Source organism: Myotis daubentonii, chromosome 3 (genome assembly GCF_963259705.1).
Source record: "Myotis daubentonii chromosome 3, mMyoDau2.1, whole genome shotgun sequence".
Lineage (NCBI taxonomy): Eukaryota > Metazoa > Chordata > Mammalia > Chiroptera > Vespertilionidae > Myotis > Myotis daubentonii.
The window spans coordinates 147,995,110-148,022,327 of NC_081842.1; the positions used below are offsets into that span (position 1 = coordinate 147,995,110).

Consider the following 27,218-nt stretch of genomic DNA (forward strand, 5'->3'; position numbering starts at 1 on the left):
TATCCTATATAGTAAAAGGGTAATATGCCTCCCAGCACCGGGATCAGCGGAGCCACGAGGCCTCACACCCCGGGATCAGCGGAGCCACGAGGCCTCCCGGCACCGGGATCAGCAGAGCAGCTAGGCCTCCCAGCACCAGGATCAGCGGAACAGCAAGGCCTCACTGCCCCTGTGTCAGGCGGAGCCGCGAGGCCTCCTAGCACCGGGATCAGCTGAGCAGCGAGGCCTCATTGCCCCGGTGTCAAGCGGAGCAGCGAGGCCTCCCAGCACTGGGATCAGTGGAGCCGCGAGGCCTCCTGGCCCCTGGAGCAGCGTGACAGGGGGCAGCGCCCAAACCCCAATTGCTCTGCGGCTGTGTGTGTGACAGGGGGCGGGGCCACAATCTCCCTATTTGCCCTGCTCTGTTCATGACAGGGGAAGGCACCCCAAACCCCTGATCAGCCCTGCTCTGTGCCTGATAGGGGAGAGCTCCCCAACCCCGATTGGCCCTGCTCTGTGTGACAGGGTGCGGCGCCCCAACCCCCCCATGGGCCCTGCTCTGTGTGTGATGGGGTGGAGCCGCAACCTCCCCATTGGCCCTGCCCTGAGTGTGACAGGGGGGAGTGCCCCAACCCCCTAATCGGCCCTGCTCTGTGCATGACAGGGGTAGCTCCCCAACACCCTGATCGACCCTGCTCTGTGCGTGACAGGATACAGAGCCCCAACCTCCCTGATGGGCCCTGCTCTGTGCGTGATGGGGCAGCGCCCTAACCCCGATTGGCCCTGCTCTGTGCGTGACAGTGGGTTGTGCCGCAATCTCCCCATCGACCCTACCTTGAGTGTGACAGGGGGCAGTGCCCCAACCCCCCAATTGGCCCTACCCTGAGCGTGACTGAGGGTGGCATTGCAACCTCCCGATCGCCCTGCTCTGTGCATGACAGGGGGTGGCGCCCCAACTCCCCAATCAGCCCTGCTCTGAGCCCGACCAGGGGCTGCACCTAGGGATTGGGCCTGCCCTCTGCCACCCGGGAGCGGGCCTAAGCCAGCAGGTCATTATCTCCCGTGGGTTCCCAGACTGTGAGAGGGCACAAGTGGGGCTGAGGGACACCCCTCCCCCCCGGCCCCCCCCCCGCCAGTCACAAATTTTTGTGCACCGAGCCTCTAGTTTATAATAGTTCAGAACTAGAAATTCTTCAAGTGTTCACCAATGGTAGAATGAATAAATGTTGGATATAATAAATGGATAAATTAATGGAATACTATTCAGATACAATACAATTAAGATGAACAATACATGCTACAATATAAATGAATCTCACTCTGGAGGTTGAATAATGGCCTCGAAAGATATCCAGGACCTAATCCCTGGAAGCTGTGACTGTTACCTTTTATGGCAAAAAAACGACTTTTGCAGCCCTAGACTGTTTGACTCAGTAGACAGAGTTTCAGCATGCAAACTGAAGAGCCCCAGCCGGTGTGTGTGTGGGTGGTGGGGGTGGGGGGCGGGTGGCGGGAGGAAAGGAAGCGCAGGCGCCAATCAATCGATGTCTCTCTCTCATAGATGTTTCTCTGTCTCTCCCCCTTCTCTAAAAAAAATAAATAAATAAAAAAATCAATGGAAAGAATATCCTGGGGTGAGGATTAACAAAACAAAACAAGATTTTGCAAATGTGATTTAAATTATGAATTGTGAAATGGGCAGATTATCATCCAGGTGGGCCCTAAATGTGGAGACAGGAAGATTTGACTATAGAAGAAGTGGTGATGAAAGCAGAGGCTTGGAACATGGAGGAAGGGGCCACAAGCCAAGAAAGACAGGCAATCAACATAAAAAAAGGCAAGAAAACAGATTTTCCACTTACAACCTCCAGATTCAGCAACCAAATCTGGTTTTACACATTGACTTAGGCCTAATGAAACCGACTTTGGACCTTTGATCTCCAGGACTGCAAGAAAATAAATCTGTGTTGTTTTACCTCACTGAGTCTGTGGTAATCTGTTACAGTGGCATCAGGAAACCAGTACACTTACAAATTATAATGAGCAAAAAACTGTATATTACATATGATTGCATGAATCTATGGTTTTATTAGTCTGAATAGTAGTTACTTCTGAGGAGGAAGAGAAGACAATGTTAAGATAGGAGTAAGAGGAAGGCTCTCAGATAGACGCTCATAATGCTCTGTGTCTTGGTCTGAGGGTTAACAATATGAGCGTGCTTAATTTGTGAAAAACCTGATTTGTGTATATCTCTATATGTATGGTATGTTCAGTTTTAAAATTGGTACCTTTCAACATTTAACAATCTGATAATTTGCTAAAAAAACAAGATTATATTCAAGGAGGTGGGGAAAACACTAAACAATAACTTTATTTCTCAAGAATGCTAAAGATTTGTTTCTCTCTGAAAGATTTTTTAAAATATCAACAGACAAAAGTGACTTTTAAATGTTAAAAAAAGCTAAAAGTAAAACATTGCTTAATTAACTTTTGATACCTACACCCTAGGACTGTAAATTACAAAAATACAAGTAAAACCACAGTTTCTTCAATAACAGTAAACAAAGGAGAAAGTCAGGTACTACATACTTAATATCAAAATGTGTTTTGAGCCTAAGATTCTTGAAACTAGTAAAAATGTTAGTAACAGAAATCTCCTGTCATTAATCTGTATAGATCATTAAATATAAAAACAATTTATAAAACACATCAGAATTTTATTGCTTGAAGAATACAGCATATGAAATCACAAGAATGTCCAAATGCAAAATCACTAGGCTTCAAACATATAATACATTATCAGATGCAGTAAAATATTAATTAACCTGAACTCTGCATCAGAAAAAAAAGGTGTGGAAAAATATCTAAGTTGTTTACTTCAGAAACAGGTACACTTAAAATAGCAAGTATAAGGATGTTACAGTACAAATTAGAAAAGCCAACACTTATTAACTTACTGTGTCTTAGACTAGACTACCTTTGGTACTTAAACTTTAAAAAAACACACAATCCCTTCTATGTTGTCCAAAGCACATCATAGATACAATGTCAACTTCAACTTAAAACATTCTGCAAAATTAACCTTTTTGTGGCATGGGGAAGTGTATTTAATAAATGTATAACAATATTTCACTTTTCCTAAAAGTGCAAAATATGATCATTAAGAAATCTAATACTTGTAAACTTTATTTAGCTCTCCAATTAAAATTGAAATCCTGACAGTGCAAATTATTCTTGGGCTTGGTGAATACAGAAATTTAAATAGTTTGGCAACTGACAAAGGAATTTAGATTAGATTACCTCATACAATCTTAAGTGGCTTTTTCCATTGTTTCCAAAATACAAACAAGATGCCATTTCTTCCACACACTGGATTCCTATAAAAATCACTGCCATACTTTATTTATGAGAACCAAATTAAAGCTTCCTCCCTTTTAATGAGCAGGTTGAAACTACATTTTATGTTTCATATAGGGCTGACTAGTTATGACATGTTTCTTAAAACAAAAGAAATCAATTTTTAAAGCTATCACTCTATGATGGAGATGATGTCATTTCAAAAGGAAGCATTGGACACTGTAGGCCATCTAGTCAAAAAAATGTAAGAGTAATGCGAAAAACAAACAATAAGTAAACTATAAGTTAAATTACAAAAAATCCCTCTTTTACAGCAAGCATGCTCATTAACTTTCCTTTTCCCCAGCAAAGGTTTGAATATTCATTAACCTCAGTTAAACCAATAAAACCTAAGCAATTGTTTCACAAGTTCCAATAAACATGGATGGACTAAGTAAGTAATACTACTGACAATTAATGGAGTGAAATAGTAAGAATCATGACAGTCCTCAAAATTGGGCAGTCTTTGAAATGTAATAGTGTAGCTCAAGATGAATTATGCCATAATAAAACAATAGGTTTTACCTTTACATAAAACAAAAACAAAATAAAAAACATGACCCCCCCAATTTATACACTACTATGGAACATATCCCCCTTCCGAGTTTTTGAATGTCTTGTTTTGAAATTCTTTCAAATAAGTATATTTATCTGAGCATATATGTGTTTGTGTGGCCTATACATACAACAGAACACTATTGTTGTATATATATATATATACACACACACACATATATATAGCCTGTATATATACTCATTTTAAAAGACAAAAAAAATCACATACTACAGAAATGAACTCGTTCTTTTTAACCAATCTGGTCTAATGCCTACTGTATTACACAGCACCCCCTCCCACAATAATTTAATATTCCCAATTTTTAGTTTAGTTAAAAGGGCAGAGGAAATGAAAATACGGATTTAGAGTTTCTGTATAAATTTCACTGTACTTTTATAAAGTTGAAGTTTTCTGTAACACTGTTTATTGATCAATAAAGGACTCACTGCTATCTAAAATCTCATAAACACCGTTAAAAATTCAAAATTGATATTATACTGAACCTTAAATTTTCAATTGTTCAAAGAGACAGTTTTCACATGAATAGCACACAATAGATGAAAATCAATAGCAGACATCCCTAGGTACCAGTGGCAAGTCCACCAAGATGCATACAAAATTACAGATAAGCATTTCTTTCACTGTTTTCTTGTGCAGGGAAAACATTTATAGAGGAAACAGAACCTCAGCTGGTGAATTTCAGATATCATCATCATCTTCTTCATCCTGAGAAGATCCTGCCTGGTTAGATGCACTGGCTGAGGCAGCAGCAAGCTGCGCTTGTTGGGCAGCTTGCTGCATTTGAAGCCATTCCTGCTGGGCCAGTTCTGCTTGTTGCTGTCTAGCCTAAACACCAAAAACATAAAAACAAGTAATTTTTAAAAAACCCATAGCATACACACTTTAGGTAATTGCAAACTTAGTCATTATCAAATTTGGATATTTCCCAACCACTATATAACTGCTGTACATCTGGAGAACAGGAACTCCTTGAGATTGGTTCTCTTATAGATAGCCCCCCTCCATGTCACATAATTTATGCTTTGGTTCAACTGAAGAAGCTGAAAATGTGAACAGGAAAATCACAATATCCTCTCTTTGGTTCCTTTACCTGTATTTCTTTTTTTTTTGTTTCACTTGATTCTTCTGTTCTCTCAACTTACAATTTAAAAAAAATTTTTTTTTTATTGATTTCAGAGAGGAATGGAGAGAGAGAGAGAGAAACATCTATGATGAGAGAGAGTCACTGATTGCCTGCCTCCTGCATGCCCCACCACCTGGGCATGTTCTTTGACTGGGAATTGAACCGTGATCTCCTGGTTCATAGGTCAACACTCAACCATGAGACACTGGGCTCAACTTACCATTTTAATGCAAACATTTTTTAATCTACAATTTTTTTTTTTTTGAGTTTAAAAGCTCTCTACTACAGTGCCCCTAACTCTTGGGGAAAAGTACTATACATGAACGCAATAGCTATCTTAATATTTCTTTTGAGTTTCTATCACAGCTAGTGATATATACATCTCTGTATATATACATCTCTTATTCTGTCCCTCTCCTTCCTCTATTAATATACACAAGCACACACACTACATACACAAAACACACCCTTCCCATATGTGAAAAGACACTTACCAAGAACTAAATTTAAATGGGATAGTTAGCCCTAGCCGGTTTGGCCCAGTGAATGGAGCGTCAGCCTGAGGACCAAAGGGTCCCAGGTTTGATTCCGGTCAAGGACATGTACCTTGGTTGCAGGCTCCTCCCTGGCCCTGGCCCTGGTTGGGGTTCGTGCAGGAGGCAACCAATTGATGTGTTTCTCTAGCATCTATGTTTCTCTCTGTCTTTCCCTCTCTCTCCCACTCTCCCTAAAAATCAATAGAAAAATATCCTCAGATGAGGATTAAGAACAGCAACAAAAATGGGATAGTTAAAATCCATTCATTTGACATATCTATCCTCTATAAAAACCCCAGGATTTTAGAAACCAAGATGTATATGCAACACATGCACTGCTGCCAACAGCTAAGGCTCCTTCCCAATTTAATTTTATCCATTAGCAGAAAAACCACATGAAGAAGGGGGAAAAAATAAATGTTATTGAAAAGATCATATAATTTCCCATTAAATGCTACCAAACAAAATGCTATTTCTCTCTCTATGACTTTTCTCGAAGTTGTTCCTTAAGCCTGGCTCATAGCCCTCTTACACATGGCTAATTCCTAGTCATCACTTAAAACACAAATCAGTTCGTCTTTCTTGACCCTTCTAGTTCATATTTTTTTTTCTAGTTCATATTTTGTCCTCTATTTCATATGCAATAATTCTCTATGCATTTCCATACTTTGTTCTCTAATTACCTAAGCATACATCTATTTTCTTCACTACACTTGAGAATAAAGACTTTTTTCATATTCACTGATTACCAATACATATTGGTAATATGTATATTTTCTTTCTTTTTTTTTTTTGTTAATCCTCACCAGAGAATATTTTTCCATTTATCTTTTAGAGGTAGTGGAAGAGATAAATATCAATTTGAGAGAAACACATCAATTGATTGCCTCCTGCATGCACATCAACCAGGGCCCGGGCTGGGGAGAAGCCTGCAACCATGGTATGTACCCTTGACCGGAATCGAATGCAGGACCCTTTGGTCTGTAGGCCAACATTCTATCCACTGAGTCAAACTGGCTAGGGCGGTAATGTGTTTATTTTCTGAGTGAATGTTTTGTGGGAAAACAATGATGATGACCAACATAACCTCTACACTTCTAACTTTTCTTAATCTGTCATGAACTTATTATCTAAACATTTCTAGAGGACAATTCTAATCAGGTCATTATTATACTTTTAAAAATCATTTAATTGTTACCATTTAAGTCCAACTTTCTCAGCCTGCAATTCAAGGTCCTCCAAATTACTGCATGACCCAATCTATCCCTCTAATCTTTTTTTGTAACATGCACCTTGTACTCAAAAACAAGAAAAGCAAAACAAACAAACAAAAGAAGCCTAGAACATAAAATGTTTCCCAAACATACACCATCCCTCACATTTTCGCTATCTTTACTCATGCTGACATTCATTCTATTTGAAATTTCTTGATTTTCACCAACTAAAACTCCACTCTTCCTTCAAGTCAAACTGAAATACTATTTTTCCACTAAGTTTTTTTTTTATTCTGCCAGTATCATTCAGATATAATCAGGAGATAAAAGTAACACTAGTTAGGAAAACAGAAAGAATCTAACATAAAGGATTATTGACCAAGTATAAAGTTGGTAACTAGGTAAATGAAAAGGCAAGAGAAAAACCACAAAGGTATCATGTAGTTGGCAACTACAGAGAGCAATCACCAACCTTAAAATGGGGGGAAAAGGGGAAAGGCTGGAATTTTTAAAACTTGGGAGCTTAGAGGAGCAACCCATGGAAGTGAAGTTCAGATCTCTGAAGAAGGGGCATTGATTGGAGGAGGGTCCCAAAGTTCGAGACTCACATCCTTGAAGGAGATGAATATTCAGGCTGGTTCTTTAAGAATTAGAAACATAGCAAACTAGATTCAATTTGTGCTACAGGGAAAAACTGATGTAGCCAGAATGAAGCAGCATTGCTAGGTTGTACAAAGAAACCCAAAATTAACAGGAAGTAAAAGAATGAAGCCCAAGTGCCGCCTTCCTCCTCCAGCCTAGCAATCTCCCTCTAGAGCCCCCTCCTGGCAATTAGAGTCTAAAAGTAGTCAGCTAGAAAAGCGGAAGCACTAGGCCCTGTCATGGAGCACAGAAAGGGAGGTTTCTGCCTGAGACAACTGCTTTGTAATTGGCAAACTCCCATACCACCAAAACTGAATATGACATCTCGGTACCTGGGATCTCTATGTCTTCCTCATGAGAGTGGTCAGCCTCAAATACAGTTGTTAGTGTAGGAAATTACAAACCAGGTATCCTAATAACTACTTTTCCCATTTTTGTGAATATGGAAAATAGGTATTCTAACAAACAGGCACATTTACTTTTATGGTAGGAATACTTAGAGTTCAAAATAGACTAAGAGTGCTTCACGAAAAACATTTTAAAAGTTCGTAAGAAAATTGTAGGGCAAAACAAATGTGTGAATTTATCAACTTCCAAGAATGCTGTGTGGCCTAATCAACTACAAATATGTATAATTTCATAGCATTGAAAAAACTCAATATCAAGTCTCTACACAGGTTTTATTGCAAAGGTGCATTGTCTCAAAGTTTATTCAGTATCTGTAAAGACATGTACTGGTTATACTAAAAATTTAACTGATATGAGGTATCATGCCCTCATATCAGCCAGCTCCCATACTTTCTCTCTAAACATAAAAGCAGTCCTATGCCTTTAAAATTACTGTTGATTGATAAATTTTATTTGTATTCATTTCTACAAATTAAAATTTCCAATGGTATTCTAATTTCCCTTTACCTTCTTGCCTCTTACCCAATTCATCCCAACTACTTTCCTCCTAAAATGGGAGTGTGAGAGAGGTAAGTAGGCATATACTTCCAAATTCATTTCTTTTGGAAATTGTCGTTATGTTTTGAGATTTTCACTCTCACATACTAATCTTGATTTTTAATGTTTCCCCCTTTCCAAATATTTGCTACTAGCAGTGAAAGACAGCTTAAAATGAGACTTTGTATATTTCAAATAAAGTCTAAAAGATGAAGTAAAATGTAAGTGATGAAAAAGATGCTGTATTAAGTTCCTTTCAGATTTAGAACTTAAGTATTTGTGTGCTGAGGAAAAAGTAGTAGGCAGCTGCTATAATTTTACCTCTCTGCTAATTTTCCTCATTAGAGCAAAGAATCTTCACCCATATATCAGGGCAAGGAAAAAGGTGATAAGAAAGAGGAAATAAAAACAGATGACAAGGAGAGGGAGGAGAAGACAGATTTGGCAGGCAGTCAATTATTTCTTTCATTCATATTTTTGCCTTGAAAGGATAAAGCATATTCCACTTAAAAATTTCAAAATAAATTTAAGTAAACAAAAGGATGGCTAAACCATTAGCATGGTATTATAGAAAGAGCACAGGTTTTGAAGTCAGAAGATATGAGTTTTCATTGAGATTCTAATACTTTCTAATTGTATGAACTTACTGGTATTATTTAACTCAATCCTTCCTAGTAAACTAAGCTCCATAATGATAGAAACTATACTTCTTTTGTATACTGGTGTAAGCCTAGCACCTAGCTCTATGCCTGGTAAACAGTAAGGTGGTTAGTAAATATCTGCAAGAACAAATGAATAATTTCATGCAAGTTTCTCCATCTCCGAGTCTGTTTCTTAATGTATAAATGGATATAATAACATTTATATTATACACTAGAGGCTCAATGCACAAAATTCAGGCACTGGGTGGGGGAGGGGGGGGACGCGCGCAGGGGTGTCCCTCAGCCCAGCCTGCACCCTCTCCAATCTGGGACCCTTTGGGGAATGTCCGACTGCCGGCAGTCGGACATCCCTCTCACAATCCAGGACTGCTGGCTCCCAACCGTTATGGCGCTCCTCCTGCAGCATCACTATTATATGTTTTGTTCATTTTTTTTTCTGCTAGTATTTTATAATACAATCAGCAAACAATATATGTCAAAGATGAAAACAAATGTAGTAAAGGTTTCCTTAAGTTTTTGAATATGTAACTTCATTTACTTGCGATTCATAATTTTTTTCCTAAACTGCTGTAAAATCAGTAAAAATGCCTTGGCAATTTTAGCTTAGTTCCTAGGATATTGGTTGGCACTCAAAGGGTTAACTTGGCACCCTCTAGGTGATTTGCAATAGTACAGAATCAATAAATGATACCCACTGACATGTGTATGTTTTTAAAAATTCTCACCCGAGGATATATTATTGATTGTAGAGCAAGTATGTCAAACTCGTGGCCCAGGAGACAATGAATATATTTGCAGCCCAGACAATGTAACGGTATGTAAGAAACTTTTTAATAAAAATTTCATAACTTAATTTTTACAATATCCTGGTATACATAATTATTAATAATGAACTACAACGTTCACTAATGACTGATTACTATAATTGTGTTGCATTCATTTCCCTTATGCGCCATACGCGCAGGTGCACCATTTCTCTCCACTAACACTAGCAACGAATATTTTAGCAGCCGAATGCCATATTATTAGTCTTGTACTGGCTTATCTGGTGTGTGCAGCAGAAAATATTTTGCTTTCGGAAAACAAGAAAAATAGGTTTATTTGCATTGCACTTATTAATTTAGGCAGTTATTCAGTGTCTGGTAAGATAATGTTCAAGAAAAAAATATTAATTTTTATTAAAATGTTCTATTATTTTATGTTAATTACTCATTTATTTCAGCATGTCCCTATCAAAATAAACCTACGTTTCTATGAAAACTGAAGATTTTGGTTTTTTTTCGGCCCACATAAACTTAAACCTTGTTTATTTGACCCGTGTCAGCCTTTGAGTTTGACATGCTTGTTCTAGAGTGAGAGGAAAGGGTAGAGAAAGAGAGAGAGAAAAGAAGAGAAACATCAATGTGAAAGAGAAACATTGGTTGCCTCCCAAACTTGCCCCATCTGGGGATCAAACCCGAAATCTAGGTATGTGCCCTGACTGGGAACTGATCCTGCCACCTTTTAGTGTACGGGATGATGATCCATTCAACTGAGCCACCTGGCTCTGGCTAATGGTTTTTTTAATCATTACTCCTTCTTTGTTACCTTACATTCATATGGATTACAATACTGTTTGTACACACCTGCCTCAAAGGTTTGTCCTCTTTAGTACTTATAGATTTTACCAATATAACAGTATGTAAGAAACCATGGCAAAATCTATAAGCACTATAGGTTGTTCTGAGGATTAAATAAAGTAATACAGTTAGCCGAAACTGGTTTGGCTCAGTGGATAGAGCGTCGGCCTGCGGACTGAAGGGTCCCGGGTTCGATTCCGGTCAAGGGCATGTACCTGGGTTGCGGGCACATCCCCAGTAGGAGATGTGCAGGAGGCAGCTGATCGATGTTTCTCTCTCATCGATGTTTCTAACTCTCTATCTCTCTCCCTTCCTCTCTATAAAAAATCAATAAAATATATTTAAAAATATATATATTAAAAAAAAAGTAATACAGTTAAATTACTTGCCAATATGATTAACACATGGTTAGAGCTCAATAAATGTGTAGTAAGCTTTTATTCTCTTACTAGAGGCCCAGCGCACGAATTCATGCATGGGTGGGGTTCCTTGGCCTGGCCAGTGATCATCGGGGCCGATCAGGGCTGTCTCGCCCAGTCCCAATCTGCCTATCAGGGCCAGTCGGCCGGGGGGAGGGATCGCGGGAGGTTGGCAGGCAGCAAGAGATTAGCTGTGGGAGCACACTGATCACCAGGAGGCAGCTCCTGCATTGAGTGTCTGCCCCTAGGAGGTCAGTGCGCATCATAGCGACCGGTTGTTTGGTCATTCGGTCACTTAGGCTTTTATTTATATATAGATAAGTGTAAATCAGTGGTTCCCAACATGGGGCACACACCCCACAGGGGGGCAATTTGATTTTTAAGGGGGGGACAGTTGGAGAATGAGTTATTAACAGTGAATTTCTTATGGTTCTAGGGGCCTCATATATAGTATATAAATATATATTGTGACAAATTTATACATTTCAGTTCTCTCTGTTTTAAAACTTTATTTGCTATTTTTCATATCACTTCATATTATTATTTTTTAACAATTCCTTAGTGATTTCTTCCTCAGTACTTCAACTGTCCTTTCGTTCTTTTACTTTTCTTTTTCATGGATGCCATATTCTTTGGAAACTTGTTTAGACCAAGTTATTGGCCTTTTAGGCTTCCTCCATGTGAATAGGAGTTCACTTTTTGAATAATAAGAATTATATGTCAAGGAGGGGAGGCATCAGGATTTTAGAGATGCTTAGATGGGGCATGGCCAAAAAAAGGCTGGGAACCACTGGTTAAAATGTTGACTGGAGTCTAGTGCCTGATAACACTTAAAACTCAAATGCTTTTGGCATAAACCAAATTGGATGTTATGATTGCAAAGAGATCAGCTATGGTACTAATCTGGAATAGATTACCTAAAATGATACTTCCAAATTCTAATGGTAACTACAGTAACCGGTAGGAAATCTATTCAACCCAAAACTGCCTTACAATTTCAAATGAGAGGCCAGATCTTAGTAGGGGAAAAAAACAGCCTAATCTTCATTAGTATTTGGGTGCTAATCCTTCACAGTCTGGGTATTAGACCTGTACCAAACAAGAAAAGTTTTCTTCCTTTTTCTGCTCCTCTGGCACACTTCAAATTTTTTTTTAAGATTAGAATGTTTTAAGTGGTATATTAAAGATCTAATTTAAATGCAAAGTAGATGTTAATCACATTTTCTTTATATGCCATTCATCATAAATTTTGAAAAGAGTATTTTCTCATCAGCCCATCATTTTAAATCTTAAGACTGTTTAGGTCTACTTTTCAAGCTTTGAATAGTCATTCTGTCTGGGGAAAAAAATCAAAGTAAAATCTCAGTAGTTATTTAGAGTTGTTCTCTTTAGAAAACAGGTTGCTGCAAATATTTACTTTTACATGAAGTAAATAATTGGCCAAATAAGAGTCAATCTGGCCATCTTTACTAAACATCAGACTCCATGATTAAATAAACAGCCACAGAAAGAAAATTCTGCGAGGTAAGATGATTTAGGAAATTATTTCAGAAACCGGGCTGATTTCTATTAGCAAACAGCATAGGATTCAGATGACAATAATTTAAAATGAATTACTTACTTTTGCAAACAATTCCTGTTGTTGTCTCAATAACTCTTCTTCAGGAATGCCAAGGTTTTCCAAACGAGAACTGGCCTTTCTTCTTTTTAATGCTACAGTCTTGCATTCTTGTAAAACTTCTTTTACTTCACTGATATAAGAGCCAAAGCCCAAACTTTCTAGGGCTAGGGAAATGAAAATATGAAAGAATGATAGAACACAGCTTTTCTTCTACATATGAAACTTAAAGGTTTTGTTTGGTTTTTGAGGAGGAGGTGGCTGTTTTCTAATAATTTTACTATCTTTCAGTTGCACAGCAATGATCTAGATGACTATGACAAAGTATTTTGTCAACTGTCTTAATATTAGATTGCAAATTAGTTAAAACTTAAGAATAGGCCTTCCCTTTTCCCTTTCTTGCTGACTAAAAACCAAAGCATTTCCTGTAAGAAAAAAAAAAAGTCCAATGTAAGAACATGTGGTTTTAGTAACAAAACATTTTTCCTATGCCACTCATAGTAAATCAAACATCATTAAGTTAGTCACTTTCTCAAAGAAGACCAGAAAAGCAAAAATTTGAAATATATTTGTTAATAATATATTTTGTGCCATTTGGCTTAGAAAGAGTAGGCTTTGATAACACATGCTCTAAATTTCAGTAGGATAGAATGAAAGAGTAGATAAGTTCTTTTGTTCAATATACCAACAGGAACTATTTTAAAAAAAGACACTCAAACTGCAAAGTTTAAGAAATACTGTTGGAAATAATTTAAGAAATTCAGCATTGAGCCAATGAATTTCCCTTGAAAATAAAACTTAACAGGAAGCACTCTTTAAACATTTCATGTGGTGTGGCAGAAAAACTGGGATAAAGGACAAGTATAAGGATAAAAGAAGCATTTAACAAAATTCTTATTTTTAAAGCCTAACGAGGCAGGCAATCAAGGCTGTCTGGTTCTTTTAGCCAGGCAGTCCCTTTGCCTTCTCTTTCACGGGGAGGGTGGTGTTCTTTTTATTCACATTTTGAAAGAAAATTTTATAAGAAAATGCATTCTCTAAATGCTTTCTGTAACCCAGAAAGACAAGGCATAAAATTTTCTTTTGGCTCATAGTGTTTAGAATTATATTATACTAGGGGCCCGGTGCACGAAATTCGTGCACTGGGTGGGGGGGGGGGTGTCCCTCAGCCCAGCCTGCCCCCTCTCACATACTGGGAGCCCTCAGGCGTTGACCCCCATCACCCTCCAATCGCAGGATCGGCCCCTTGCCCAGGCCTGACTCCTCTGGCCTAGGCGTCCGGCCCGGGCAGCGGGGACCCGCAGTTGCAGCGGCCCCGCGATCGTGGGCTTCGCTTTAGGCCCAGGCAAGGGACCCCTAGCTCCTGGGACTGCCAGCTTCGACCGTGCCCAGCTCCCATCGCTGGCTCCACCCCTACTTCCTGCTATCACTGGCCAGGGTGGAAAAGGCACCTGATTCTCCGATCATGGCTGGGGGGCAGGGCAAAGGCGGCCCCAGGGCCGCCTTTGCCCTGCCCCCCAGCTCTTAGCTCCCCGCTGGGTTTCCGATCACTGTCAGTGGCAGGGGGCTTCTTCCTGCTTTCCCTTTCACCTCCCTGCATTGTGCCTACGTATGCAAATTAACCGCCATCTTGTTGGCAGTTAACTGCCAATCTTAGTTGGCAGTTAATTTGCATATAGCCCTGATTAGCCAATGAAAAGGGTAGCTCGTACGCCAATTACCATTTTTCTCTTTTATTAGTGTTGATAGTGCTACATGTTGATCGAAGACCTAAAGACGTATTTTGTTTTCTGAGCCAATGATGAAATAGAAGTAGTGAAAAACACAGTAAATGAACTTAATTTAGTTCATCAGTTCTTATAGTCTTTTAACAATTATGATGAACCAGACTGCCCTCAGTAAATATGCTCTAAACTCTACCTTCAGGGATTTGCTCTTCAGGGAGAATACCAAATATGCCGTTACAAATCCACATTCCCATGTTAACTGTGGTTTTTTTTTAAGGTATTTTAAATGATTTCAACTTTAACTACTTCAATTAAACTAATTTCATAGTTCTTCTTTAAAAATGATCTGATGGCCCTAGCTTGTCTGGCTCAGTGGATAGAGTGTTGGCCTGTGGACTGAAGAGTCCTGGGTTTGATTCTGGTCAAGGGCATATGCCCGGGTTATGGGCTTGATCCCCAGTAAAAAGCGTGCAGGTGGCAGCCAATCGATGATTCTCTCCCATCATTGATGTTTCTATCTCTCTCTACCTCTCCTTTCCTCTCTGAAATCAATGAAAATTTATTTTAGCCCTGATCGGTTTGGCTCAGTGGATAGAGCATCGGCCTGCGGACTGAAGAGTCCCAGGTTCGATTCCAGTCAAGGGCATGTACCTTAGTTTTGGGCACATCCCCAGTAGCGGGTGTACAGGAGGCAGCTGTTTGATGTTTCTCTCTCATCGATGTTTCTCTCTATCCCTCTCCCTTCCTCTCTGTAAGAAATCAATAAAATATATTTTTAAAAAAGAGATTCACAAAAATTATTAAAAAAGGGAAAATAATTTAAAAAAATAAAAATAATCTGATGCCATAAAGTTGAGTATTATTACTTGAATTTTAAGTAAGGCAACTTTCTGACCCTACCTTGCCACCCCAAAACTTCAGCAACACCCAAAAACTTCTGAGTTCTGTGTATCAAATTAACTGCTGTATAATTCTTGGCCTCAGGAAGCTTGGGGTATAGTGGAAAACTAAGTGAAGATTAGGCAGCCTGCATTTTTTCACTTGAACTAATAGATTATCTTTTTCCTTTTAAAAAAATATTTTTTATTGATTTATAGAGAGGGAGGAAGGGGGAGGGAGGAGAGAGAAACATCAACATAAGAACAGAACCTTGATCAGCTGCCTCCTGCATGGCCCCTACCGGGAATTGAACCAACAACCTTTCAGAGCACAGGACCACACCCAACCCAGCCACACTGGCCAGAGGCTTTTTTTCTTTTTTAAAGGCACAAGCACAGCAGTGTATTTTCAATAATATTGGCTGGAGACAAAATCAAAAGAAACCCAGTGAATGGTTTATGATATCCTGCCACATTCTAAGGAACATCTTACCACCTTAGCCCTATATCAAAGTCCTCCAGGATCTAGCTCCACCAACCTTTCCAGCTTTACTTCGCCATTACTAAACCCCTGCATACTTCTACTAAATTTGAGTGCACAGTGTTTCCCAGCAGGCACCAGTTTCCCACATTTATGTTGATGGTAATGCAGTCAAAGCCCAGATCAAGCTCCATCTTCAAATTAAGCTTGCCTGATCCTCCTAGCCAGTGGTTCTCAACCTTCTGGCCCTTTAAATACAGTTCCTCATGTTGTGACCCCCAACCATGAAATTATTTTCGTTGCTACTTCATAACTGTAATGTTACTACTGTTATGAATTGTAATGTAAATATCTGATATGCAGGATGGTCTTAAGCGACCCCCGTGAAAGGGTTGCTGGACCCCCAAAGGGGTCGCGACCCACAGGTTGAGAACCGCTGTCTAGACAGCAGTATTCTTCTCCTTTTGAAATCAGATAGACATAGAATTTAAAACTTAGTTGTCACTGTATTTGTGTTGTATCATCTTGGATACATTACTTAACATCTCAAAGCTTCAGTTTTCCATCTCTAAAATGAGAATGGCATTTATTCCACATCTTCCTACAACCAGAAGCAGTATAGTGGTTAAGCACGCAGACCCTAAGTCTGCCAGGGCCTGACCCCTGCTCTATCTCTATTAGCTGTGTGACCCTACATAACTTCCTTCACCTTTGCCCTTAAAATAAGAATAACAGTATCTACATCTCATCCGATTAGATTGCTGTGAAGAATAGATATAAAGAGCTTAGAACAGAGGTTGGCCCATCAAAAAGCAAAATAAAATATTCACTATTCTATCTGCATTAGTTCTAGGGTTGTAGGAATCAACCAAGTAATTAATCTAAGAGATTTAACACACTGTCTAGTACCTAAGAGTAGTTTAACTGACTTGGACTGTGTATTATTATTCTTTATTTTTTCTCTTACATTTAAAAGAGTCCCTTAATAAGGATATAGAACCTAAATAAATAATATAGTTATACATTATCACACCTATTTTCAAGTTGAACAAATATATTTATAAAATATTAAATTTACAAAATTAACAAATCAACACAATAGAGAAATACCTCTTTGAAACATCATAAATTACCAAACTAGACATTTAAAAAATTCATTCCAAACTACCTTTAACCACGGAGGGTTTGGGTTAAAAATTAACAAAAACAACTCACCTTTAAAAACATCTAAGGTTGAGAACACTGCTTTAAAAAAAATTTGCAAGTAAGTCCTAGGTTAATATTTATTATTCAATGAGCTGCTATATACAAATATTGTACTCACAATAAAACACTTTAACAGGAACAGCCATAATTTAAATTCAAAAACTGAATTTACTTTAATCAAAAATTTAAATACATTTAGGCTAACATATTAATAACTGGATATAGTATCTTCTAAACAGGGAGATACTTTACATCATTTCTTATCATGTAATAGTAATCATTCCCATTTTACACAAAGTAGAGTCTTAAAGGATAAGGGAAATAGCTCTTAAGAAGGGTTACTATTTATGGTTATAAGCAGGCTGTTCAATGCACAACAGTACCATATCTAAGGAAGGCCATCAGGTATAAACATCATAGATGTGTATGTTTATAAAATAGTGTTATAATTTTATGTTAAAATCTGTGCCTTTTCTGGCAGATGGTGATTAAGGTTTTTAAGGAAGGTATATCATTTTCTAATATGTCCTAAGGGACTTTATGGAATGTTAATGGTCCTGGCTCTAAGGATTTCAGAGTAATATCCAAAAAATAATCATCTTTAAAAAAATTGTGGGTAAAACACACACATCATTTGTTCCTCAGAGGTCTGGTTACTACCCTCTGTCATTTATCTTAAAACTATACCCAGAAAAATACATGGTATATTAGAGGGGGGAAAATCACTTAGCAAACTTTTCAATTTGAAGGACATATATTAACAAGATACCCACTTAGAATAAAAAGTAAAAACTTCCACCACCAATAATATTGAAGTTTAATTTTAACAAAAATTTGTTTGAATTATTTTATACTTCACAACATAATCATGTTTTTCATTAAAAAAATATAACATTCTCTAATTTCTGTATTTTATTTTGTATGTATGTTGGGGGGAGGAGTGTCTGTGTAATGTAATTCACTTAAAATACATTAAAAGGATGTAGCCAAAGTGACATTTTGGCTCATAAGCAAGGCAAGGTTTCTGAAGACCCCCTTTTTTTTTTTTAATATATTTTATTGATTTTTTTTACAGAGAGGAAGGGAGAGAGATAGAGAGTTAGAAACATCGATCAGCTGCCTCCTGCACATCTCCTACTGGGGATGTGCCCGCAACCAAGGTACATGTCCTTGACTGGAATTGAACCTGGGACCTTTCACTCCGCAGGCCAATGCTCTATCCACTAAGCCAAACCGGTTTCGGCTCTGAAGACCCTTAAGAACCATGTCCTCGATTGTATCATAACTCCTGGAAATCTGGGACAATGAGAATGATGGCAGAGCAGGAATTAAATATCATTCACCTTTATATCCCTAGCAGTATCTAGCACAGTGCCAAGTACATAGTAGTATTCAAAAGTAATTGCTGGGTCACAGAAGAAAAACAAAACATATATCAATTTTAAGAAAAATAATAAAATCCTAACTTGAAAAAGTACTGATTATGGGATAAACTGTGCAATGCAAATTACATGTTGTCTCTTTGGAAAAAAATATCTGCATGGATGATCATTTAGGCAACACAATATCGTTCTCATGTTCATTATTATTACAACTTCTCTGCAATTACTCAGACCCTCTGATTTCAAAACGACTTCACATCTACTTTCCAAAATAGACTGTGGTTTAGACTTTAGAGCAGGGGTCCTCAAACTGCGGCCTGCGGGCCACATGCGGCCCGCCGAAAACATTTGTTTTTTTACTTCAAAATAAGATATGTGCAGTGTGCATAGGAATTTGTTCATAGTTTTTTTTTTAAACTATAGTCCGGCCCCCCAACAGTCTGAGGGACAGTGAACTGGCCCCCTGTTTAAAAAGTTTGAGGACCCCTGCTTTAGAGCAAAGCTACTCAAAGTGTAGTCCATACACTTATGCCAGAATTGCTTGTAATGGTCTGTGATGAGTTAAGTATGGAAAATCAAAGTGCTAGTAAGCATTTAAGAAACTTCATAGCAATACTGTAACTTTATGTGGTGATAGATGTGTTAATTAACCTAATTGTGGTAATCATTTCACAATGTATACATATATCAAATCATTACATTGTACAACTTAAACTATACAATGTTGTAGTCAATTATATCTCAACAAAAGGGAAAAAAAGAACCTTTATAGCAATTTGACAGAGTAATTTTGTCTATTGAATTTAACAAAAAATAAATTTTTATTTATACCTTTTTTTCTTATTTTTCTAGTGATCCATTTTTATTGTCTTTTACAAAAGTACCAGTATGAATGAACCCTGGCTGGTGGCTCAGTGGTTAGAGCATTGGCCTGTGGTTGGAAGGGTTGTGGGTTCCATTCCCAGTCAAGGGGATGTACCTCCACTCCAAGTTCTGGTTGGATCCCCAACCCTGCTGGGGTGTGTGCAGGAGGCAACCAATCAATGTGTCTCTCTCACATCCATGTTTCTCTCTCTTTCCCCCACTCCTCCCTCCCTTCCACTCTGAAAAATCAATGGAAAAAATATCCTCAGGTGAGGATTAAAAACAAACAACAACAACAACAATAAAAATTCACAGAAAAGTACCAGTATGAGAGGGACTAGAATTTTTAAAAAGGCACCTAACACAGATAGCTTACAGAAACTCAATTGCTGAAGAAGCAAATCCTCAAAGAGTTTTTCAATCTTTTACTACTTTCAGTTACTATTCTCATAAATGTGAAAAAAATGTAGCAAGAGATTAAAAATGCAGAAAGAAAATAGTATCACTTAAAATATTCTTATACTCTGGCTTTACAAAAGGTATGATGTAAGGTTAAACATTAACAGACTTTCAGCTTTATATTTTAACTAGAGGCCCGATGCACGGATTTCGTGCACGAGGTAGGGTCCCTAGACCTAGCCTGCGATCAGGGCCAATCGAGGCCTTCCGGTTGCCGGCTGGGGCCTTCATTATGCGCCGCCCCCTGGTCGTCAGCGCACATCATAGCGAGTGATTGAACTCCTGAGGGGACACTTTGAATATTAGCCTTTTATATCCATAGAGAGAAAGAGAGAGAGCGAGAGAGAGAGAGAAAGAGAGAGACAGAGAGACAGAAGATCAGAAACACTACATGAATTTTTAAAATTATTACTTATTGTAGCATATTTCATATAAGGTTCTCAACCTTGACTAATTCTCAATAACTACAAGTTATACCTGAAACTATTAAGTATTATTTATACATAAATGGGAAAACATTTAACAAATTTGCCTAAGGTAAAAAACTTTCCAGTGTAGAACTTGCAGCTCTTGACTCTCAATGTCAATTCTTTCCATAATGTAACAGAACATGTTAGAACTCATTGAAGAATGTATTCATTGAAACCAGCAATGGAATATGAGGAGCACCTCAGAACTCCCTCTATTTGTGTATCTGTGACCTTCAATATAAAGTCTACTTTCTTAAACTCAAAATAAGCAAGACATTTACAAAAATATTTTAATATAACTTTAGAGTTATAGTATTTTAAGTTATAGTATTTCACATATTTACTGGCAATAAAATTACTTCAATTTTTACTTGAATATTACAGAACTGACCCAAGCAAAGTGGCAAGTGAACAAGTGAGATGTCCTGAAGCAGTCTAGTTCATTAAACTTACTATTAAAATTCCAAACTTAAACAATTACACTACTTTAAAATGTACATTATTATTTCACTTAGATATATCTTACATTCCTAAATAAACAGTGCTGACAGAAAGTGTGAAAAATGTTATCTACTGTGACTTAACCTAACTTTCCAGTTAGTCTGTAAAAACGCACTTAAAACACCTAAAATATACACACATTAAATGTTTCTTTAAAAAAAAAGTAACCACTTAAGACAAAAAATATATATTTAAAATGATTGAGAAATCTGAGACTAATATCTATACTAATAAAAGGGTAATATGCTAATTAGACCAGGAGACCTTCCGGACATCCTTCCAGACAAAGCCATGGTGGTGGGGCCAAGGCAGAGGCAGTTAGGGATGAGCAGGCTGGCAGGGAGGACCAGTTGGGGGCAAGCAGGCCAGCGGGGGGGGGGGGGGGGGCATTTGGGGGAGATCAGGCCGGTGGGGGGTGGGGGGGTGGGGGGGAGGCAGTTGGGGGCAAGCAGGCCAGCAGGCAGAGTGGTTAGGGGCGATCAGGCAGGCAGGCAGGTGAGTGGTTAGGAGCCAGTGGTCCCAGATTGCGAGAGGGATGTCCGACTACTGGTTTAAACAGGGATGGGGCCTAAACCGGCAGTCGGACATCCCCTGAGGGGTCCCAGATTGGAAAGGGTGCAGGCCAGGCTGAGGGACACCTCTCCCCCCACCCCCCCACCTCTGTGCATGAATTTCGTGGACCAGGCCACTAGTGAGATTATAAATGTGTAAAATCTAAACATCTAACTGGGGAGAATTTTGGGCAGAAATGGTAGGTCCTTATCCACTAAACAATGTCAATGTTACAAAAAAAAATAGGTAAATTTATAAGACTATAACAGGTCCATACATGATTTTTAAAAAATTAATACATCATATTCAGTATGCAAAGGAAAATGTTTTCATTGGAACTTTCTGACTTATATGGTAAACTGAATTTATCATATTCCAAAGTTGGGGCATTTAACATACTGCTTGCTACAGCTGCACTTTTATTCCATCATGTCAATCAGAAATCTAAATATATCCTAGAAAAGAATAAACTCTACCCAAGAAGAGATTGTAATGTGTTATTAGATTTTTGGAATGATCCCCACTTCTGTGGTGTAAACAAATGTTTAGGAAGATCCTTTAAAATTTTTTTTGCAATTTTCATTAGAAAGGCAATGTTGATAAAAGATCCTTTTTCTTTTTTATGTGTTGGATAATCTTGTGAAGGACTTCTGACAACAACTGCACATACAATATAAAAATAAAAACACAAGAGGAAAAATAGACAATTTGACTTTCCCTTTACTTGCCAAGGGTATCCAGCACACCAAAAAAATAGAAAAAAATTGTAGCTTAAAAATGGAATATGCTTTTTCCTAGGGAATCTATTTTCTCCTTATGTACTAAAGTGAAAATGGCAGAGTATATTTTAAATCTACCTCCCACACATCATTAAGGACCAAAAATGAATCATTTAATCCTTTTGTCAATATTGACAGTAAAATATTGGATATGGGAAATATGAGCAGATGTGTTCTCTACTTCAGAATAACAGGAAAGTCACCCTTTAAAAAGTGAAATTATAACAATAAAATGGCAGAGGCAGTTAGGGGTGAGCCACTTGCCTACCAAATGGTGCTTCAAGTGCGTTTTTACAGACTAACTGGAAAGTTAGGTAAGTCACAGTAGATACATTTTTTACACTTTCTGTCAGCACTGTTTACTTAGGAATGTAAGATATATCTAAGTGAAATGGCAGAGGCGGTAAGGGGTGAGCCACTTGCCTACCAAAATGATTAAAATGAACCATTAAACTTACTACTTTTTTTCTGACTTCAAAAGCAATCAAGAAATTGATAGGATTTTAACTGGATTATTATAAGGGACAAGCTATCACCTCAAATTGAACCCAACTTTTGCATAAGAGTATATGTAAGTACTTCCCAACACACTATGACCAGTAAATATGTCTCTCCATCCCTGAAACAAATAATCAGAATATGGTCTCTCAAATCCCTATTACTTTCCAGTTTAAGAGAAAAGAAATTGTTGAAACTTTCAGAAGTGCTGTTCAATAAAAGTTTAAGTGTATACATTTAAATAGTAATGGCAGCAGGAAAGAATAGGGAAATGTTCCATGAAAAACATCTCTTAAAGTCTACTAATACAAGCTTTAAAAATGTATCTTCATAGAACAAAGGAAACTATAAAGAAGGGAAACTAAAGAAAAGTAAGAGAGAAAGAAAGAAAAGGGAGGGGGGAGAATAGTCACTCTGTTCTTTCAGAATAGAACTGGATTTCTTTGGTAACTTCTTGATCAATGGTAGGACCATCAAAAAAAGTTTTAAAGCAGGAAATACACTCTTCCATTCACCACCAATAAACTTCACAGCGTTGAACACATTCGTGTGAAGAATTCTTTTACTCATGTGGTTAGAAAATTCAACTTTTCCTCGAGACTAGTAAAGAGATCGGTGGGAAAGGGTGCTGCCCCCACTCATACTTGAGGTTCCTGCCTGAATTTTCATTTTCTGGGTCCCTTTCTCTGTTGTCACGATCTGCTGATCTCCGCTTCGCTTTAGGCCGGCGATTTCTCAGTTGTCATTGTCTAGGCTCCACTCGAGGCAGGCGAACTTCTCCTTCTTGCCGCGGCTTCCCCGGCTGTACGTAAACCGAGGCTAACACCTCGCCTTTGGGAATGCATGCTAGCTGGCCCAAATGCCTGCCATCCTCACCGGCACCCGCTGGGTGAAAAGCACCACGAGAGCACGACCTAGGCTCGGGACTGTCCGAGGCTCCGGCTACTCCCATGCCCGCGTGGCCTTTTCATGTCTCCGGGGCCGGGCAGGGAAGGGGAATGAGGGCTTTGACGTGAACGGGTCACGCGACTGTCATTTAAACAACAAAAAAAATCCCACCCGGAACACACTCACCTTGAATGACATGCTCCGGAGAGATGGTCTTCTTCTCCGACTTGTTGCAAATCTCATTGGCTTCCGAAGAGATCAGGTGGATGAATTCAGTGCAGCAGTTCACCACCAGCTCCCGGGCATCGTTGGCCACCCGGACATTGGGGAGAGTCTCTTTGATCATCTTATTGATCGCAGCTCTGGGGATAGTCAGATCGTCATCGTTGCCGGAGGAGGAAGCCATCGTCTCTTCCGAGCTCGCGCGCCGCCTCGCCCTCAGACAGCTCCCCGGCTCTGGTCCACTCGCTCCTCCACAAAGGTTTTTCAAAAGGCCGCCCTCGGAGCGGTCCGGGGGCGCTGTGCGAAGAGGGCGCAGAAAACGAAGGGGGCAGGGCTGGCGCCGGAGGGCGAGGAACACCCTGTGCGAGGCTCAGGGCGAGGTCGGGAGGGACGTCGCGGGGCTGAGGATGTGGGGGCAGCGCTGCCCGGGTCGGGAAGGGAAAGTGAGGTGGTGAGGGGTTTGAGCACCAGGAACCACCTCCGTGTCGCCCCGGAGAGGAGGGCGCTGTCGCCCAACCGGTCCCCAGCGGCGCCGGAGCACAGGCAGGTCCAGGGACACAGGCTTCGCTGCGGTGCCCGGCGGACACGCCGCGGGCTGGGCACTAACGAGCCGGAGCCGCCGCGGCCGCCGCCGCCAGCCGCCGTTGCCGCCGCCTCGGCCAAACCATCCTTCGGACACCACGCCGCCGCCTCACAACATGTCGGCCGCGGCCGCCGCCAGAACCCGGGCGGGCGCCTGGGAGCGACTAGGGACAGAGTCAGGCACAAGGGAAACCGCACTGGGGGCCGCTGTGGCCGTTTAGCCCGAACGCAGATCGTGGAAGCCGAAACCGCGGCAACGGTGGTCCCTCAAGAGGCCAGAGAAGGTTTGCGGGAAGCCTCTCCCGACACCCTTTGCGCTACCGGAAGCCTCTCCTCCAGGCCCACCCCCCCTTCCCGACCGAGTTCCGGGAGTGACGGCGCCCTTCCCCCACCCGCGCCTTCCGCCCATCCGCGCGGCCCCCACTTCCTCCCGCCACGGTCCGGGCACGCGCCCTGGTCCGGCGCCTCCCCGGGGCCCGGGGCTGGGCGGGCGCGCGCCTCGCGGTCCCGGCGCCCCGAGCACGCGCCCGTTGGCGGCTGCCGCGCGGGACAGCGCTTGGCGGGCGGGAGGGGTCCGCCAGCTGACGCCTCAAACCTTCTCCGAGCCGCGTTCCGGGACAAAGGGGCGCTGGCTTTCGTTAAAGGAACTCCCTTTGCTGTTCCTCAAAGAGCCTGAGTTGGGACTGAAGAGGAACGAGGCCTGGACTCTGGAGTGAGCGGTGGGGAAAGCCCGTGTGTCTGCCTGTCCGCACGGTCCCCGGCGAAAGCTTCTGATGGTACCCAGGAGACATGATTGGCCTCAAAGCGTCCTGGGGTCCGCCACACCGTTTCGTTTTATGGGAAAGAAAAACATGCAGAGCAGTGACTTGCCCTCCCAGTCACTACTAATGGCTAAGCCGGAAGCTGGAAAAGTGATTCAAAGTAGTGGAAATGCTGTGCACCGTGCAGGGAGCCACGTGAGAGGTTCCACCTGGGCCGTGGTGCATGGGGTGCTGCACGTCGGCTTCCGGAGGGGGAAAGTGTGTGAAAGCATCGAAGCAGCTCGAGTTTTGCTTCCGTCCAGATGTCTAGTAATGTCAATGTATATTAAGCTCTTCACAAAAACTGCATTTTTTTTTTTAAATTAAGTTTGTCATACTGTTATTTGTAGGAAGAGCCTATGTTACAAGTCAGTTTGGGCACTATAGTTAATCAGATACTTTGTTCCTGATACATTGGACAGCAACAGGCTTATTTGAAATGTTTTCTTAAGCTAGTTTAAGGAAGACCCTAGATGTACCTCCAGGAGATCTTGGTTAATTATACTGTTTTGTTCTTGTCTTTATTTTTAAAAAATATATTTTTATTGACTTCAGAGAGGAAGGAAGAGGGAGAGAGAGAGAGATAGAAGTATCCATGATGAGAGAGAATCATTGATGGTCTGCCTTCTACTGGGAATTGGGCCACAACCCAGGCATGTGCCCTTGAGCGGAATTGAACCCAGGACCGGTCAGTCCTCAGGCCAAAGTTGTATCCACTCAGCCAAACCAGCTAGGGCTTGTTTTTGTTTTTCATTTAGCATTTTCTCCAGTACACTTGCTGGTTCTTTAATTTCTAAAGTGCAAACTCTGTTCAATGCTACTAAGTTTAACGAAACCAAAAATGTTTTGATTAAAAAATAAAATGAGGACACATTTGTAATACCTTAACTAATAAAAAAAATAAAAATAAAATTTTCTTCAAAATAGGCATGCCTGGGTTTTCAGCTAAATTTACAATAATTTATAACATTTGTAATTTGAAGCTTAACATTAAAAAAAGCCAACAATACTGTCCTTTTTGTTCATTTGTCATTGCTAATACACCAATTACTAGTTTGCGGTAATATAAATTTAAAAAATAAATTACAGCCCAGCTGGCGTGGCTCAGTGGTTGAGCATCTACCTATGAACCAGGAGGTCACGGTTCAATTCCAGATCAGGGCACATGCCTGGGTTGCAGGCTTGATCCCCAGTAGGGGGCGTGCAAGAGGCAGCCAGTCAATAATTCTCTCTTATCATTAATATTTCTATCTCTCTCCCTCTCCCTTCCGCTCTGAAATCAATAAAAATATATTTTAAAATAAATGAATAATAACTTACATCTATTATATGTGATTAGCACTGTGCTAAGTATTTTTATTTAAGTACTTAAGTGTTATCTCATTTAATCCTCAGAGAACCTTACTTGATAGATACTGTTTTAATTTCCATTTTACAGATAAGAAAAATAAAGCTAGGAAAAGCTAAGTAACTTCCCTAAAGCCAATATAGCAGTCAAGTCCGGCTGGTGTGGTTCAGTGGTTGAGAATTAACCCATGAACCAAGAGGTCCCTGGTTTGATTCCCAGTCTGGACATATGCTAGGGTTGCAGGCTTGATCCCCAGTCGGGGGCATGCAGGAGGCAGCTTATCAATGCTTCTCTCCCACTGATGTTTCTATCTTTCTCACTTCCTCTCTCTCTAAAGATCAATAAAGACATATTTTAAAAAATATAGCCTTCGCCCCGCCCCCCCATGCAGCACACAATACTAGTAGATATCTGACATTCCTGTTGTGGAGAGCACATCCCCTGTGCCCATGTGGCTATGGCCATGTGGGCCTCCACACATGAACTATTAGACTTTAATTAGTTTGGATGTTAAACTACTCCCGAGTGTAACATGGAAAGGAAGCTCTGGACACTGGCCTGCTCCTAGAACCCTAGCTGTACCTTTTCCAGGACTGGCTGCTCCCAATAAACTTTGGTTCCATTAAATATATATATATATTGAGTGACAAGATTATTATGACTACCTGATGTTTGTAGGCAAATTAGCTATAATTTCACACTGAAGTTACTAGAGGGCCAGACCATTATAAATAGGGAAGCAGGTTGTTTACCATGACAGTAGAAGTGATTTTTTTCTGAAGATATGGGTAAACAATGCGATTTAACAGCCTTTGAACATGGGATATATATATATATATATATATATATAT

At 40.1% G+C, this 27,218-nt stretch overlaps 1 protein-coding gene across 1 annotated transcript; it reads right to left on the bottom strand.

Moving 5' to 3' along the window:
- Nucleotides 1-2,675: 2,675 nt before the first annotated feature.
- DR1 (down-regulator of transcription 1) lies at nucleotides 2,676-25,153 on the bottom strand. Its single transcript, XM_059688792.1, has 3 exons — nucleotides 23,602-25,153; nucleotides 12,734-12,897; nucleotides 2,676-4,777 (listed from the first exon to the last, which is right to left on the bottom strand). The coding sequence occupies exons 1-3, from the start codon at nucleotides 23,819-23,821 to the stop codon at nucleotides 4,631-4,633; spliced, it is 531 nt and encodes a 176-aa protein (XP_059544775.1). The 5' UTR covers nucleotides 23,822-25,153; the 3' UTR covers nucleotides 2,676-4,630.
- Nucleotides 25,154-27,218: the final 2,065 nt, after the last annotated feature.